This window comes from Aristolochia californica, unplaced genomic scaffold (genome assembly GCF_029961685.1).
Source record: "Aristolochia californica isolate CCGP_79_NKW_82.1479 unplaced genomic scaffold, dmAriCali1.0.hap1 SCAF_6, whole genome shotgun sequence".
Lineage (NCBI taxonomy): Eukaryota > Viridiplantae > Streptophyta > Magnoliopsida > Piperales > Aristolochiaceae > Aristolochia > Aristolochia californica.
In genome coordinates, this window is record NW_027182257.1 from 9510301 (window position 1) to 9530126 (window position 19826).

The following is a 19826-nucleotide window of genomic DNA, read 5'->3' on the forward strand; positions in this document are numbered from 1 at the left end:
GTTATTAGGTTTCAACTAGTGGAATTGCCCAAACATGGATAGAAAAACTTTTGTGTTCATTGGAATAAATTTTCTTTACTTACATTTTTTGTTGTTTTAAATATTTTTGCATACATAAAGTCTAATTTTTTTTATTTTTTTGTGATTTATTTGCCTTTTTATCTCTTTGTTTACGAGATAAAGGAAAAAGTGAAAACTCAAGTTTTGATTTCATTTAAAATGGAAATGCACAAATGTAGAGAGAGATAATTCTAAAAAGTGTTCGTAATTTTTAGGGATTGCAAACTCTTTCTAGTTTTTATATATTGGGTGTCGCAATCCTCGGGAAAAGGGGGAGGCAAGGGAATTTTTACTAAGGGTTGACTCCCAATCCATAAGTGATTTCTTATAAACATACCCCGTTACACATGATTGCCCGATAAATCACTTTACAATCATCTATGAATATTAGGTCAGTTTTTTTGTAAATAGGCAAAATATTGGCTTGCTTGACTCGGGTAAATATCCCACCGCATGTTCACATGATAATTTATTGAGCTTTGAATCCTATAGGTCATTTGCATCTTTAACATGTTTCAAGCATGCATATCCATATTTAAAATTTTTGTAGGATCAATTAGAAATCTCTTTCTTATAAGAATCCAAGCTATTAGGGTTGAACTAGAGGAATTTCCAAAACTTGGATATCAAAAATTTTGTGTTCATTTGTGATGTGTGAATAAATTTTCTTTACTTACATTTGTTGTTGTTTTAAATTTGTTGCATACATAAATTAAAAAAAAATTCTTTTGTTGTGATCTATTTGCCTTTTTATCTCTTTGTTTACGAGATAAAGGGAAAATTGAAAACTCAATTTAGGTTTAAGAAAAAAGTATACATCTAAAATGGAAATGCATAAATGTAGAGAGAGATAATTCATAAAAGTGTCAATAAATTTTAGGGATTGCAAACTCTTTCTATTTTTTAAATATTAGGTTTCACAATCGTCGGGAAAAGGGAGAGGTGGGGGATTTTTATCTGAGTGTTTACTCAAAATCAATAAGTAATTTCTTCCAAAACTATAGCCAATACGTATGATAGACTGATAAATCACTTTACAATCATCTATGATTGTTAGGTAAGATTTTTGTAAATGGAAAAAATAATGGCTTGTTTGACTCGAGTAAATATCCCACCCTTCTTTCACTTGAGAATTTAATGAGGTTTGGATCTCACATGCCATTTGCATCTATAACATGTTTCAAGCATGCATATCCATATTTAAAACATGTGTAGAATCAATTAGAAATCTCTTTCTTTAAAAATTCGAAGATATTAGGGTTGAATTAGTGGAATTTCCCAAACTTGGATATCCAAACTTTTGTGTTCAATTGTGGTGTGTGAATATTTTTTTTTACTTACATTTTTTGTGTTTTAAATCTTTTTGCCTACATAAACTGTAAAATTTTCATTTTGTTGTGATTTATTTTCCTTTTTGTCTTTTTGTTTATGAGATAAAGGGAAAAGTGAAAACTCAAGTTTAGATTTAAGAAAAAAGTGTACATCTCAAACGAAAAAGCACAAATGTAGAGAAAGATAATTCCAAAAAGAGTTCGTAATTTTTAGGGATTGAAAAATCTTTCTAGTTTTTATATATTAAGTTTCACAATCATCGGGATCAGGGGGAGTCGAGGGATTTTTAACTGAATGTTGACTCCCAATTCATAAGTCATTTCTTAAAAAAATATATCCCATTACGCATGATTGGTCGATAAATGACTTTACAATCATATACTGTTAGGTAAGTTTTTTTGTAAATGGGCAAAATAATGGCTTGTTTGACTCAAAAAAATATCCCACCGCACATTCACTTGAGAATTTAATGAGGTTTAGATCCCATAGGTCATTTGCATCTTTAACATGTTTCAAGCATACATATCCATTATAAAAACATGTGTAGGATCAATTAGAAATCTCTTTCTTATAAAATTCTAAGCTATTAAGGTTGAACTAGTGGAATTTACCAAACATGTATATCAAAACTTATTTCATTTTTGGTGTGTGAATAAATTTTCTTTACTTACATTTCTTGTTTTTTTAAATTTTTTGCATACATAAATTCAAAAAAATTTATTTTGTTGTGATCTATTTGCCTTTTTATCTCTTTGTTTACGAGATAAAGGGAAAAGTGAAAACTCAAGTTTTGATTTAAGAAAAAATTATACATCTAAAATGGAAATGCACAAATGTAGGGAGAGATAATTCAAAAAAGTGTCCATAATTTATAGGGATTGTAGACTCTTTCTAGTTTTTATATATTAGGTTTCGCAATTGTCGGGAAAAGTGGGAAGTGGGGGATTTTTAAGTGAGTGTTTACTCAAAATCCTTAAGTAATTTCTTCCAAAACTATAGCTTGTTACACATGATTGACCGATAAATCACTTTATAATCATCTATGATTGTTAGGTAATCTATTTTTTAAATGGGCATAATAATAGCTTGTTTGACTCGTGTAAATATCCCACCCCACTTTCACTTGAGAATTTAATGAGGTTTGGATCCCATAGGTCATTTGCATCTTTAACATGTATCAAGCATGCATATCCATATTTAAAACATGTGTAGGATCAATTAGAAATCTCTTTCTTATAAAATTCCAAGCTATTAGGGTTGAACTAGTGGAATTTCCCAAACTTAGATATCCAAACTTTTATGCTCAATTGTGGTGTGTGAATATTTTTTTTTACTTAATAGTATACATCTCAAATGGAAATGCACAAATGTAGAGAGAGATAATTCCAAAAAGTTTCTATAATTTTTAGGGATAGCAAACTCTTTGTAGTTTTTATAAATTAGGTTTCACAATCGTTGGGAATAAGGGGAGGTAGGGATTTTTAACTGAGTGTTGACTCCCAACCCATAAGTGATTTCCTACAAAAATATATCCCGTTACGCATGATTGACCGATAAATCATTTTACAATCAAATATGATTGTTAAGTCAGCTTTTTTGTAAATGGAAAAAATAATGGCATGTTCGACTCGAGTAAATATCCCATTGCACGTTTACTTGAGAATTTAATAAGGTTTGGATCCTATAGGTCATTTGCATCTTTAACATGTTTCAGTCATGCATATCCATATTTAAAACATGGGTATGACCAATGAGAACTCTCTTTCTTATAAAATTCCAAGCTATTAGGGTTCAACTAGTGGAATTTCCCAAACTTTTGTGTTCATTTGTGTGTGAATAAATTTTCTTGACGAACTTTTCTTGTTGTTTTAAATTTTTAGCATACATAAACTCTAAAATTTTCATACAGTTGTGATCTATTTGCCTTTTTATCTCGTTGTTTATGAGATCAAGGGAAAAGTGAAAATTCAAGTTTGGTTTAAGAAAAAAATATACATCTAAAATGGAAATGCACAAATGTAGAGAGAGATAAATCCAAAAACTGTGATTACTTTTTAGGGATTGCAAACTCTTTCTAGTTTTTATAAATTAGGTTTCGCTATCGTCAGGAAAAGGGCGAGGCGGGGGATTTTTAACTGAGCTTTGATTCCCAATCCATAAGTCATTTCTTACTAAAAATATAGCTCATTAGGCATGATTAACCAATAAATCACTTTACATTCAACTATGATTGTTAGGTAAGCTTTTTTGTAAATGGGAAAAATAATAGCTTGTTTGACTCAGGTAAATATCCCACCTCACGGTCACTTAAGAATTTAATGTGGTTTGGATCCCATAGGTCATTTGCATCTTTAACATGTTTCAAGCATGCATTTCCATATTTAAAACATGTGTAGGGTCAATTAGAAATCTCTTTTTTAAAAAATTCCAATCTATTAGGGTTGAACTAGAGGAATTTCCCAAACTCGGATATCAAAATTTTGTGTTCAATTGTTGTGCGTGAATATATTTTTTGTACATACGTTTGTTGTTGATTTAAATTTTTTGCACACATAAATTCAAAATTTTTTAGTTCGTTGTGATCCATTTGCCTTTTATCTCTTTGTTTACTAGATAAAGGGAAAATTGAAAACTCAAGTTTGGAATTAAGAAAAAATTATACATCTAAAAAGGAAATGCACAAATGAAGAGAGAGATAATTCCAAAAAGTGTCCGCAATTTTTAGGGATTACAAAATCTTTCAAGTTTTTATATATTAGGTTTCGCTATCATCGGGAAAAGGGGGAGGAGGGTTGACACCCAATCCATAAGTCATTTCTTACAAAAATATAGCCCGTTACGTATGATTGACCGATAAATCACTTTACAATCATCAATTAATATTAGGTCAGCTTTTTTGTATATGGGCAAAGTAATGGCTTGTTTGACTCGGGTAAATATCTTACCGCACATTCACTTGAGAATTTAATGAGGTATGGATTCCAGAGGTCATTTGCACCTTTAACATGTTTCAAGCATCCATATCCATATTCAAAACATGAGTAGGAACATTTTCAAATCTCTTTCTTATATAATTCCAAGCTATTTGGGTTGAACTAGTGGAATTTTCCAAACTTGGATATCAAAACTTTTGTATTAATTTGTAGTGTGTGAATAAATTTTCTTTATTTACATTTTTGTTGTTTAAAATTTTTTGCATACATAAATTCGAAATATTTTATTTTTTTGTGATATATTTGCCTTTTTATCTCTTTTTTTACGAGAAAAGGGAAAAGTGAAAACACAAGTTTTGATTTAAGAAAAAAGTATACATCTAAAATGGAAATGCACAAATGTAGAGAGAGATATTTCGAAAAAGTGTTTGTTATTTTTAGGGATTGTAAACTCTTTCGAGTGTTAGCATATTGGGTTTCGCAATCGTAGGGAAAAGTACTCCCAATCCATAAGTCATTTCTCACAAAAATACTGCGTGTTATGCATGATTGACCGATAAATCACTTTAAATTCATCTATGATTGTTTGGTCAACTATTTTGTAAATGGGCAAAATAATGGCTTGTTTGACTGGGGTAAATATTCCACCGTACGTTCACTTGAGAATTTAATGAGGTTTGTATCCCATCAGTCATTTGCATCTTTAACATGTTTCAAGCATGCATATCCTTCTTTAAAACATGTGTAGGATCAATTTGAATTTGCTTTCTTATAAAATCCCTATCTATTCGGTTTGAACTAGTGGAATTTCCCAAACTTGCTTACCAAAACTTTTGTCTTCATTTGTATTGTGTGAATAAATTCTCTTTACTTACATTTCTGGTTGTTTTAAATATTTTGCATATATAAACTCTAAAATTTTCATTTTGTTGTGATCTATTTACCTCTTTATGTCTTTGTTTACGAGATAAAAGGAAAAACTAAAAACTCCGGTTTTGATTTAAGAAAAAACTATACATCTAAAATGGAAAAGCACAATTGTACAGAGAGATAATTTGGAAAAGTGCCTGTAATTTTTATGGATTGTAAACTCTTTCATGTTTTTATATATTAGGTTTCACAATAGTCAAGAAAAGGGGGAGGTGGGGGATTTTTAACTGAGTGTTGACTCCCAATCCATAAGTAATTTCTGACAAAAATATTGCCCGTTATGTATGATTGACCGATAAATCACTTTAAAATCATCTATGATTGTTTGGTCAGCTTTTATTTTTAAATGGGCAAAATATTGGCTTGTTTAACTCAGGTAAATATCCCATTGCATGTTCACTAAAGAATTTAATGAGGTTTGGATCCCATAGGTCATTTGCATCTTTAACATGCTTCAAGCATACATATCCATAGTTAAAACATGTGTTGGATCAATTAGAAATCTCTTTCTTATAAAATTCCAAGCTATTAGGGTTGAACTAGTGGAATTTCCCAAACTTGCATATCAAAACTTTTGTCTTCATTTGTATTGTGTGAATAAATTTTCTTTACTAACATTTCTGGTTGTTTTAAATATTTTGCAAATATAAACTCTAAAATTTTCTTATTTTTGTGATCTATTTACCTTTTTAAGTATTTGTTTACGAGATAAAAGGTGAAGTGAAATCCCGGGTTTTGATTTAAGAAAAACGTATACAACTAAAATGAAAATGCACAAATGTAGAGAGTGATAATTTCAAAAAGTGCCAGAAATTTTTAGTGATTGCAAACTCTTTCTAGTTTTTATATATTAGGTTTCGCAATCGTCGGGAAAAAGCGGGAGCCTAAGTCATTTCTTAAAAAAATATATCCCATTACGCATGACTGACCGAAAAATCACTTCACAGTCATCTGTGATTGTTAGGTCAGCTTTTTTTTAAATGGGCAAAATAATGGCTTGTTTGACTTGGGTACATATCCCACCGCACGTTCACTTGAGAATTTAACGAGGTTTGGATCCCATAGGTCTTTTGCATATTTAATATGTTTCAAGCATGCATATCCATATTTAAAGCAGGTGTAAGATCAATTAGAAATTTCTTTCTTATAAAATTCCAAGCTATGAGGGTTGAACTAGTGAAATTTCCCAAACTTGGATATAAAAACTTTTGCGTTCATTTTTATTGTGTGAATAAATTTTCTTTACTTACATTTGTTGTTATTTAAAAAAAATTGTACATAAACTCTAAAATTTTCATTTTGTTGTGGTCTACTTGCCCTTTTATCTCTTTATTTACAAGATAAAGGAAAAAATTAAATCTCAAGTTTGATTTAAGAAAAAACTAGACATCTAAAATGGAAATGCTCAAATGTAGATAGAGATAATTCCAAAAAATATTCATAATTTTAAGGGATTGCAAATTCTTTTTTTTTTATATATTAGGTTTTGCAATCATCGAGAAAAGGGGGAGGCGAAGGATTTTTATTTCAGTGTTGACTCCCAATCCATAAGTCATTTCTTACAAAAATAGAGCCCCTTACGCATGATTTATCGATAAATCACTTTACAATTATCTATGATTGTTAGATCAACTTTCTTGTAAATGGACAAAATAATGGCTTGTTTGACTCAGGTAAATATCCTACGGCATGTTCACTTGCTAATTTAATAAGGTTTCGATCACATAGGTCATTTGCATATTTAACTTTTTTCAAGCATGCATATCCATATTTAAAACATGTGTAGGATCAATTAGAAATATCTTTCTTTTAAAATTCCATGCTATTACGGTTGAACTAGTGGAATTTCCCAAACTTGGATATCAAAACTTTTGTGTTCATTTGTAGTGTGTGAATAAATTTTCTTTTCTTACATTTGTTGTAGTTTTAAATTTTTTGCATACATAAACTCTAAAATTTTCATTTTGTTGTGATCTATTTGCCATTTTATCTCTTTGTTTACGAGATAAACGGAAAAGTCAAAACTCAGGTTTTGATTTATGAAAAAAGAATACATCAAAAATGGAAATGCAAAAATGTAGGGAGAGATAATTCAAAAAAGTGCACATAATTTTTAGGGATTGCAAACTCTTTCTTATTTTTATATATTAGGTTTCGCAATCATCGGGAAAAGGGGGAGGTGGGGGATTTTTAATGAGTGTTGACTCCCAATCCATAGGACATTTTTTAAAAAAATATAGCCCGTTACACATGATTGACCGATAAATCACTTTACAATTATCTATAATTGTTAGGTTAGCTTTCTTGTAAATGGGCAAAATAATGGCTTTTTTTACTTGGACAAATATCCCACCGGAAGTTCAATTGAGAATTTAATGAGGTTTTGATCCCATAGGTAATTAACATCTTTAACATATTTCAAGCATGCATATCCATTTTTAAAACTTGTGAAGGAGCAATTAGAAATCTCTTTCTTTTAAAATTCCATGCTATTAGGGTTGAACTCGTGGAATTTCCCAAACTCGGATATCAAAACTTTTGAGTTTCTTTGTAGTGTGTGAATAAATTTTCTTTACTTACATTTGTTGTTGTTTTAAATTTTTTGCATACATAAATTCTAAAATTTTCATTTTGTTGTGATCTATTTGCCTTTTTATCTCTTTGTTTACGAGATAAAGGAAAAACTGAAAACTCTGGTTTTGATTTTAGAAAAAGGTCTACATCTAAAATGGAAATGCTCAATTGTAGAGAGAGATAATTTGAAAAAGTGCTTGTAATTTTTATGGATTGCAAACTCTTTCATGTTTTTATATATTAGGTTTAGCATTCGTCGGGAATAGGGGGAGGTGGGGGATTTTTAACTGTGTGTTGACTCCCAATCCATATGTCATTTCTGATAAAAATATTGCCCGTTACACATGGATGACCGATAAATCACTTTAAAATCATCTATGATTGTTTGGTCAGCTTTTTTTTTTAAATAGGCAAAATTGGTTTGTTTGACTCAGGTAAATATCCCACCGCATGTTCCTTGGAGAATTTAATGAGGTTTGGATCCCATCGGTCATTTGCATCTTTAACATGTTCCAAGCATACATATCCATATTTAAAACATGTGTTGGATCAATTAGAAATCTCTTTCTTATAAAATACCTAACTATTAGGGTTGAACTAGTGGAATTTCCCAAACTTGCATATCAAAACTTTTGTCTTCACTTGTATTGTGTGAATAAATTTTCTTTACTTACATTTCTGGTTGTTTTAAATATTTTGCATATATAAACTCTAAAATTTTCATTTTGTTGTGTTCTATTTACCTTTTTATGTCTTTGTTTACGAGATAAAAGGAAAAGTGAAAACTCAGGTTTAGATTTAAGAAAATAATATACAACTAAAATTAAAATGCACAAATGTAGAGAGAGAAAATTCCAAAAAGTTCCCGTAATTTCTAGGGATTGCAAACTCTTTCTAGTTTTTCATATATTATGATTCGCAATCATCAGGAAAAGGGGGAGGTGGGGGCTTTTTAACTGAATGTTGACTCCCCATCCATAAGTCATTTCTTTAAAAAAGATAGCTCGTTACGCATGAGTGACCAATAAATCACTTTAAAGTCATCTATGAATGTTAGGTCAGCTTTTTTAAATGTGAAAAATATTGGCTTGTTTGACTCGGGTAAATATCCCACCACACATTTACTTGAGAATTTAATGAGGTTTGGATCCCATAGGTCATTCTAATCTTTAACACTTTTCAAACATGTATATCCATATTTAAAACATGTGTAGGATCAATTAGAAATCTCTATCTTATAAAATTCCAAGCTATTAGGGTTGAACTAGTGGTATTTCCCAAACATGGAAATCAAAACTTTTGTCTTCATTTGTATTGTGTCAATAAATTTTCTTTACTCTAATTTGTTGTTGTTTAAATTTTTTGCATATATAAACTCTAAAATTTTCATTTTGTTGTGATCTTTTTGCCTTTTCATGTCTTGGTTTATGAGATACAAGGAAAAGTGAAATCCCCGGTTTTGATTTAAGAAAAAAGTATACAACTAAAATGAAAATGCACAAATGTAGAGAGTGATAATTCCAAAAAGTGCCAGAAATTTTTAGTGATTAAAAACTCTTTCTAGTTTTTATATATTAGGTTTCGCAATCGTCGGGAAAAAGGGGGAGCATAAGTCATTTCTTCCAAAAATATAGCCCGTTACGCATGATTGACTAATAAATCACTTCACAATCATCTATGATTGTTAGGTCAGTTGTTTTTTAAATGGGCAAAATAATGGCTTGTTTGACTCGGGTACATATCCCACCGTACATTCACTTGAGAAATTAACGAGGTTTGGATCCCATAGGTCATTTTCATCTTTAATATGTTTCAAGCATGCATATCCATATTTAAAGCAAGTGTAAGATCAATTAGAAATTTCTTTCTTATAAAATTCCAAGCTACGAGGGTTGAACTAGTGGAATTTCCCAAACTTGGATATAAAAACTTTTGCGTTCATTTGTATTATGTGAATAAATTATCTTTACTTACATTTGTTGTTGTTTTAAATTTTTTTTCATACATAAACTCTAAAATTTTTATTTTGTTGTGATCTACTTGCCTTTTTATCTCTTTATTTACAAGATAAAGGAAAAAGTTTGATGTAAGAAAAAACTAGACATCTAAAATGGAAATGCTCAAATGTAGATAGTGATAATTACAAAAAGTGTCCTTAATTTTAATGGATTGCAAATTCTTTCTAGTATTTATATATTAGGTTTCGCAATCATCGGGAAAAGGGGGAGGCGGGGATTTTTATTTTAGTGTTGACTACCAATCCATAAGTCATTTCTCACAAAAATATAGCCCCTTACGCATGATTGACCGATAAATCACTTTACAATTATCTATGATTGTTAGGTCAGCTTTCTTGTAAATGGGGAAAATAATGGCTTGTTTGACTCGGATAAATATCCCACCGCACGTTCACTTGCGAATTTAATGAGGTTTGGATACAATAGGTTAGTTGCATATTTCACTTGTTTTAAGCATGCATATCCATATTTAAAACATGTGTAGGATCAATTAAAAATATCTTTCTTTTAAAATTCCATGCTATTAGGGTTGAACTAGTGGAACTTCCCAATCTTGGATATCAAAAGTTTTGTATTCATATGTAGTGTGTGAATAAGTTTTCTTTTCTTACATTTGTTGTTGTTTAAAAGTTTTTGCATACATAAACTCTAAAATTTTCATTTTGTTGAGATCTATTTGCCATTTTATCTCTATGTTTACGAGATAAACGAAAAAGTCAAAACTCATGTTTTGATTTATGAAAAAAGAATACATTTAAAATGGAAATGCAAAAATGTAGAGAGAGATAATTCGAAAAAATGCACAATATTTTTAGGGATTGCAAACTCTTTCTTGCTTTTATATATAAGCTTTTGCAATCATCGGGAAAAGGGGGAGGTGGGCGATTTTTAACTGGGTGTTGACTCCCAATCCATAGGACATTTTTTACAAAAAGTATAGCCCGTTATGGTTGATTGACCGATAAATCACGTTACAATTATCTATGATTTTTAAGTCAACTTTCTTGTAAATGAGCAAAATAATGGCTTGTTACTCAGACAAATATCCCACCGCACGTTCAATTGAGAATTTAATGAGGTTTCGATCCCTTAGGTCAATTGCATCTTTAACATATTTCAAGTATGCATATCCATATTTAAAACATGTGTCGGAGCAATTAGAAATCTCTTTCTTTTAAAATTCCATGCTATTAGGGTTGAACTCGTGGAATTTTCCAAACTTGGATATCAAAACTTTTGAATTCATTTGTGGTGTGTGAATAAATTTTCTTTACTTACATTTGTTGTTGTTTTAAATTTTTTCAATACATGAGCTCTAAATTTTACATTTTGTTGTGATCTATTTGCCTTTTTATCTCTTTGTTTACGAGAAAAATAAAAAACTGCAAACTCCGGTTTTGATTTTAGAAAAAAGTGTACATCTAAAATGGAAATGCACAATTGTAGAGAGAGATAATTTGAAAAAGTGCCTGAAATTTTTATGGATTGCAAACTCTTTCAATTTTTTATAAATTAGGTTTCGCAATCGTCGGGAAAAGGGGGAGGTGGGGAATTTTTAACTGAGTGTTGACTCCCAATCCATAAGTCATTTCTGACAAAAATATTGCCTATTACGCATGATTGACCGATAAATCACTTTAAAATCATCTATGATTGTTTGGTCAGCTTTTTTTTTAAATGGGCAAAATATTGGTTTGTTTGACTCTGGTAAATATCCCAACGCATGTTCACAGGAGAATTTAATGACGTTTGGATCCCTTAGGTCATTTGCATCTTTAACATGCTTCAAGCATACATATCCATATTTAAAACATGTGTTGGGTCAATTAGAAATCTCTTTCTTATAAAATACCAAGCTATTAGGGTTGAACTAGTGGAATTTCCCAAACTTGCATATCAAAACTTGTCTTCATTTGTATTGTGTGAATAATTTTTTTTAACTTACATTTCTATTTGTTATAAATATTTTGCATATATAAACTCTAAAATTTTCATTTTGTTGTGATATATTTACCTTTTTATGTCTTTGTTTACGAGATAAAAGGAAAAATGAAAACTCACGTTTTGATTTAAGAAAAAAAATATACATCTAAAATGGAAATGCACAAATGTAGAGAGAGAAAATACCAAAAAGTTCCCATAATTTCTAGGGATTGCAAACTCTTTCTAGTTTTTCATATATTAGGCTTCATGTCAGGAAAAGGGGAGGTGGAGGATTTTTAACTGAGTGTTGACTCCCCCGTCCATAAGTCATTTCTTTAAAAAATATAGCCCGTTACGCATGAGTGACCGATAAATCACTTTAAAGTCATCTATGATTGTTAGGTCAGCTTTTTTTAAATGTGAAAAATATTGGATTGTTTGACTCGGGTAAATATCCCACCCCACGTTCACTTGAGAATTTAATGAGGTTTGGATCCCATAGGTCATTCTGATATTTAACACTTTTCAAGCATGCATATCCATATTTAAAACAAGTGTAGGATTAATTAGAAATCTCTTTCTTACAAAATTCCAAGCTATTAGGGTTGAACTAGTGGTATTTCCCAAACTTTGAAATCAAAACTTTTGTCTTCATTTCTATTGTGTGAATAAATTTTCTTTACTTTAATTTCTTGTTATTTTAAATTTTTGCATTTATAAACTCTAAAATTTTTATTTTTTTGTGATCTATTTGCCTTTTTATGTCTTTGTTTACGAGATAAAAGGAAAAGTGAAATCCCAGGTTTTGATTTAAGACAAAAGTATACAACTAAAATGGAAATGCACGAATGTAAAGAGTGATAATTCCAAAAAGTGCCATAAATTTTTAGTGATTGCAAACTCTTTCTAGTTTTTATATATTTGGTTTCGCAATCATTGGGAAAAAGGGGGAGCATAAGTCATTTCTTATAAAAATATAGCCGGTTATGCATGATTGACCGATAAATCACTTCACAGTCATCTATGATTATTAGGTTAGCTTTTTTTTAAAATAGGCAAAATAATGGCTTGTTTGACTTGGGTACATATCCCACTGCACGTTCACTTGAGAATTTAATGAGGTTTGGATCCCATAGGTCATTTGCATCTTTAATATGTTTCAAGCATGCATATCCATATTTAAAGCAAGTGTAAGATCAATTAGAAATTTCTTTCTTATAAAATTCCAAGCTATTAGGGTTGAAGAAGTGGAATTTCCCAAACTTGGATATAAAAACTTTTGCGTTCATTTGTATTGTGTGAATAAATTTTCTTTACTTACATTTGTTGTTGTTTTAAATTTTTTTTAATACATAAACTCTAATATTTTCATTTTATTGTGATCTACATGCCTTTTTATGTCTTTATTTACAAGATAAAGAAAAAAGTGAAAACTCAAGTTTGATTTAATAAAAAACTAGACATCTAAAATGGAAATGCTCAAATGTAGAAAGAGATAATTCCAAAATATGTTCTTAATTTTAAGGGATTGCAAATTCTTTCTAGTTTTTATATATTAGGTTTCACAATCATCAAGAAAAGGGCGAGGCGGGGGATTTTTATTTCAGTGTTGACTACCAATCCATAAGTCATTTCTTACAAAAATATAGCCCCTTACGCATGTTTGAGCGATAAATCACTTTAAAATTATCTATGATTGTTAAGTCAGTTTTCTTGTAAATGGACAAAATAATGGTTTGTTTGACTCGGGTAAATAGCCCACCGCATGTTCACTTACGAATTTAATGAGGTGTGGATCCCATAGGTCATTTGCATCTTTAAAATATTTCAAGCATGCATATCCATATTTAAAACATTTGTAGGAGAAATTAGAAATCTCTTTCTTTTAAAATTACATGCTATTAGAGTTGAACTTGTGGAATTTCCCAAATTTGGATATCAAAACTTTTGAGTTCATTTGTGCTGTGTGAATAAATTTTCTTTACTTACATTTGTTGTTGTTTTAAATTTTTTGCATTCAAAAACTCTAAAATTTTCATTTTGTTGTGATCTATATACCTTTTTATCTCTTGGTTTACGAGATAAAGGAAAAACTGAAAAACTCCAGTTTTGATTCAAGAAAAAAGTATACATCTAAAATGGAAATGCACAATTGTAGGGAGAGATAATTTGAAAAAGTGTTTGTATTTTTTATGGATTGCAAACTCTTTCATGTTTTTATATATTAGATTTCGCATTCTTCGGAAAAAAGGGAGAGGTGGTGGATTTTTAACTGAGTGTTGACTCCCAATCCATAAGTCATTTCTGACAAAAATATTGCCCGTTACGCATGATTGACCGATAAATCACTTTAAAATCATCTATGATTTTTTGGTCACCTTTTTTTTTAAAAGGGAAAAATATTTGCTTGTTTGACTCAGGTAAATATCCCACCGGATGTTCACTTGAAAATTTAATGAGGTTTGGATCCCACAGGTCATTTTCATCTTTAACATGCTTCAAGCATACATATCTATATTTAAAACATGTGTTGGATGAATTAGAAATTTCTTTCTTATAAAATTCCAAGCAATTACGGTTGAACTAGTGGAATTTCCCAAACTTGCATATCAACACTTTTGTCTTCATTATATTGTGTGAATAAATTTTCTTTACTTACATTTCTGGCTGTTTTAAATATTTTGCATATATAAACTCAAAATTTTTCATTTTGTTGTGATCTATTTAGCTGTTTATGTCTTTGTTTACGAGATAAAAGGAAAAGTGAAAACTCAAGTTTTGATTTTGGAAAATGTATATATCTAAAATGGAAATACACAAAATTAGAGAGAGATAATTCCAAAAACTGTCCATAATTTTTAGGGATTGCGAACTCTTTCAAGATTTTATATATTAGGTTTTGAAATTGTCTAGAAAGGGGGGGGGGGGGGGGGGGAGGGTTTGACTGAGTGTTGACTCCCAATCCATAAGTCATTTTTTAAAAAATATAGCTTGTTACACATGATTGACCGATAAATCACTTGAGAATCATCTATGGTTATTAGGTCAGTTTTTTCTTCAATGGGCAAAATAATGGCTTGTTTGACTCGAGTAAATATCCCACCGCACATTCACTTGAAAATTTAACGAGGTTTGGATCCCATAGATCATTTGTATCTTTAACATGTTTCAAGCATGCATATCCATATTTAAAACTTGTGTAGGATCAATTAGAAATCTCTTTCTTATAAAATTCCAAGGTACTAGGGTTGAACTAGTGGAATTTCCAAAACTTGGATATCAAAACTTTTGTCTTTAATTGTGGTGTGTGAATAAATTTTCTTTACTTACATTTGTTGTTATTTTAAATTTTTTACATACATAAACTCTATAATTTTCATTTTTTTGTGATCTATTTGCCTTTTTTTCTCTTTGTTTACGGGATAAAGGGAAAAGTGAAAACTCAGGTTTTGATTTAAGAAAAAAAGTATACATCTAAAATGGAAATGCACAAATGTAGAGAGAGATAATTCAAAAAAGTGTCCATAATTTTTAGGAATTGCAAACTCTTTCTACTTTTTATATATTCGGTTTCGTAATCGTTCGAAAAAGGGGCAGGAGGGGCATTTTAAACTAAGTGTTGATTGCCAATCCATAAGTCATTTCTAACACAAATATAGCCTGTTACGCATGATTCACCGATCCATCACTTTAAAATCATCTATGATTGTTAGTTCAACTTCTTGATAAATTGGCAAATTAATGGCATGTTTGATTTGGGTAAATATCCCACCAAACTTTCACTTGAGAATTTAATGAGGTTTGGATCCCATAGGTCATCTGCATCTTTAACATGTGTCAAACATGCATATCCATATTTAAAGCATGCATAGGATCAATTAGAAATCTCTTTCTTATAAATTCCAAACTATGAGGGTTGAACTAGTGGAATTTCCCAAACTTGGATATCAAAACCTTATGTTCATTTGTGGTGTGTGAATAAATTTTCTTTACTTATATTCATTATTATTTTCCATTTTTTGTATACATAAACTTAAAATTTTGATTTTGTTGTGATCTATTTGCCTTTTTTATCTCTTTGTTTATGAGATAAAGGAAAAAGTGAAAACTCAAGTTTTGATTTAAGAACAAATATACATCTAAAATGGAAATGCACAAATGTAGAGAGAGTAAATTCCAAAAAGTGTCCGTAATTTTTAGGGATTGAAAAGTCTTTCTAGTTTTTATAAATTAGGTTTTGCAATTGTCGGGAAAAGGGGGAGGCGGGGATTTTTAATTGAGTGTTGACTCCCAATCCATAAGACATTCTTACAAAAATATAGCGCGTTACACATGATTGATCGATAAATCACTTTACAATCATCTGTGATTGTTAGGTCAACATTTTTTTAAACGGGCAAAATAATGGCTTGCGTTACTCGGATAAATATCCCACCACACTTTCAATTAAAAATTTATTGAGGTTTCGATCCCATAGGTCATTTGCATTTTAACATGTTTCAAGCATGCATATCCATATTTAAAACATGTATAGGAGCAATTAGAAATCTCTTTCTTATAAAATTCCAAGCTATTAGGGTTTAACTAGTAGAATTTCCCAAACTTGGATATCAAAACTTTTGTGTTCATTTGGGTGTGTGAACAAATTTTCTTTACTTACATTTGTTGTTGTTTTAAATTTTTTGCATACATCAACTCTAACATTTTCATTTTGTTGTGATCTATTTGCCTTTTTTATCTCTTTGTTTATGAGATAAAGGGAAAAGTGAAAACTTAGGTTTTGATTTAAGAAAAAAGTATACATCTAAAATGCAAATGCACAAATGTTGAGAGTGATAATTCCAAAAAGTACCAGAAAATTTTAGGGATTGCTAACTCTTTCTAGTTTTTATATATTAGGTTTCGCAATCGTCGAAAAAAGGGGGAGAGGCATAAGTCTTTTTTGACAAAAATATAGCCCGTTGCACATGATTGACTGATAAATCACTTCACAATCATCTATGATTGTTAGGTCAACTTTTTTTTTTAAATGGGCAAGATAATGGCTTGTTTGACTCAGGTAAATATCCCACTGCACGTTCACTTGAGAATTTAATGAGGTTTGGTTCACATAGGTCATTTGCATCTTTAACATGTTTCAAGCATGCATATCCATATTTAAAACATGTATAGGATCAATTAAAAATCTATTTCTTATAAAATTCCAAGCTATTAGGGTCAAACTAGTGGAATATCCAAAACTTGGATAACCAAACTTTTGTGTTCATTTGTGGTGTGTGAATAAGTTTTCTTTACTTACATTCATTGTTGTTTTAATTTTTTTGCATAAATAAACTCTAAAATTTTGATTTTGTTGTGATCTACTTGCCTTTTTATCTCTTTATTTACGAGATAAAGGGAAAATTGAAAACTGAAGTTTTGATTTAAGAAAAAAGTAGACATCTAAAATGGAAATGCACAAATGTAGAGAGAGATAATTCCAAAAAGTGTTCATAATTTTAAGGGATTGCAAACTCTTTCTAGTTTTTATATATTAGGTTTCGCAATCATCGAGAAAAGGGGGAGGCGGGGGATTTTTATTTTAGTGTTGACTACCAATCCATAAGTCATTTCTTACAAAAATATAGCCCCTTACTCATGATTGACTGATAAATCACTTTACAATCGTATATGATTGTTAGGTCAACTTTTTTGTATATGGGCAAAATAATGGCTTGTTTGACTTGAGTAAATATCCGAATTGAAAGAGGTTTGGATCCCATAAGTCATTTACATTTTTAACATGTTTCAAGCATGAGTATCCAAATTGAAAACATGTGTAGGATCAATTAGAAATCTCTTTCTTATAAAATTCCAAGCTTTTATGGTTGAACTAGTGGAATTTCCCAAACTTGGATATCAAAACTTTTGTCTTCAATTGTGGTGTGTGAATAATTTTTTTTTACTAACATGTGTTGTTATTTTCAATTTTTTGCATACTTAAACACTAAAATTTTCATTTTGTTGTGATCTATTAGCCTTTTTATCTCTTTGTTTATGAGATAAAAGGAAAAGGGAAAACTCAGGTTTTTATTCAAGAAAAAAGTATACATCTAAGATGGAAATGCACATATGTAGAGAGAGATAATTCAAAAAAGTGTCCATAATTTTTAGGGATTGCAAAATCTTTCTAGTTTTTATATATTAGGTTTCGCAATTATCAGGAAAATGGGGAAGCAGGGGATTTTTAACATAGTGTTGACTCACAATCCATAAGTTATTTCTTAAAAAAAATAGCCTGTTATGAATAATGTTGTGGTCCCAGACCATTGATCGAGTTACACATCAAAGGGAGAACTCGCCTTGCGTTTCTGGAACAGAGACTTGTCACCGAGACGTCTCTGGTCGACCTATATTGTCGATTAGGGAAGTACGATGGTTGGAAATAGATTACAGAAGGGGGAAATGAGAAAGGGTTACCGGAATGGGGATTTAGACTCGTCGATGGGGGTCAACACCGTGGGTTCTAGGGGAACACCGACCCTGGTTCATTGAAGGAGAACGCAGATCCCGTGAAAGTTTCTTCTTTCTCTTTCCATTCCTTCCCGACGCCTAATAAATCAAGGCTCGAGCAATAGTTTCAATTATTACAATTCTGCCATCAGACGGCCTACGTGTTTAACAATAATCAATTCAAATGACCTAAACTGGATAAGTTACTGAACTACTCCACTGAGTCCTGACTCGTCCGCGTTGCCTCTGGACTACTTTATGTACTATGGAGTCCACAACATCACTCCCCTCCTGGAAAACGAGTTTGTCCTCGAGCTCGAAAGTATCACCGGGAACATCACTCCCCTCCTGGAAAATGAGCTTGTCCTCGAGCTCGAAAGTATCACCGGGATCCGTAGGTTCCACCTGCAAGGAGGAAACAAAACAAGTAGTTTTTTTTATCTAACTTTCTGAACTGAAAATCATGAACAACTGATAGAAAGCAAAATTTCGGTACACCACCCAAGTGCTGGGTCATGGGATATTGCCCCTGAGAGAAATGGCTGCCCCCTAACAGGCGCTGGCAACCCTCCAAATGGCGTGTTCAAGTGTTGTTGGCCTTTCTCGGTTTGACATCTTCGTGGCTTAAGATTGGGCATCAGGTATTCCAGGGAAGAGAGAAAGATCACTGTTAGAGTCACCAGGAGGACCGTAAATCAAGTGCTTGAACCACAATCGTCCGTTGAGGTCATCTGCATCCACAAAGCCTCTAGCAGAAAGCAGCATCTGGTCATTAAGCAGCCGTGTGCTCAGCTCAGAGAAATCAGACAATGCCTGTCGCTGTCCTAGAGTGGAAGCCTTCGTCTCTGTTTCATGTGCTGCACCTACCACGTCCTCAAAGGCCATATCTATGGGATATAAAGAAATTCCACACTCCAAGTTTGAACTCAGCTGCTGCCTATGTTCCTGCAATTGCGCTGCATAGGAAAGATAATTGAAAGGTAAAATTGAACTATCCGCCAAGTGAAGAGTTAAAAGTCCCCAAATTTCTGCAACTGCCACAGGATGGTGAAACAATGGATTTTCTGATTTCGGCATCCATTCAAAAGTGTCAAATGCCATTTGATAGACTGGAAAATCTTGTTCATAATACAAACCAACAGAAGGAACCCCAACATGTTGATCAAAAACAGCAAAGTCGGAGTCGACCTCAATAAACCTGTCAATATGGGTGCCGTTATTAGGAAAAGTCCACCTCACAGCACAATCAACATTCAGGTAGGCTACAGCCTTAGATTTTAACTTCTCAAGATTCTCCTTAAGCTATTCAGTTGATCCAAGCCTGCCTAACTCTTCAGAATTCAAGCTGCAAAGAACAATGGTAGTAACAGCAATTGAACTTAGCACATCAATACAGTCAAGGGCATAGAGGATGTTAGATCCTGTAGGCACTTTTCCAGCCACCCACTCAACCAGAATGGCGAATGTCATAGCATCAGATTCGTTGACCACATAGTTCTTTTGTGTGGTAAGAGCACTGATTTGTGTGAGACCGGGAAATGGCATTGCTGGAGCAAGTGGAAGA

At 31.5% G+C, this 19826-nt stretch overlaps 1 protein-coding gene across 1 annotated transcript; it reads right to left on the reverse strand.

Annotated features, from left to right (window-relative positions):
- Nucleotides 1-18323: 18323 nt before the first annotated feature.
- On the reverse strand, nucleotides 18324-19363 carry LOC137935155 (probable glutamate carboxypeptidase AMP1). The gene is made up of 2 exons (XM_068779826.1): nucleotides 18764-19363; nucleotides 18324-18667 (listed from the first exon to the last, which is right to left on the reverse strand). Exon 1 carries the CDS (start codon nucleotides 19361-19363, stop codon nucleotides 18887-18889), a length of 477 nt encoding a protein of 158 aa, XP_068635927.1. The 3' UTR covers nucleotides 18324-18667; nucleotides 18764-18886.
- Between the last annotated feature and the right edge of the window lie 463 nt (nucleotides 19364-19826).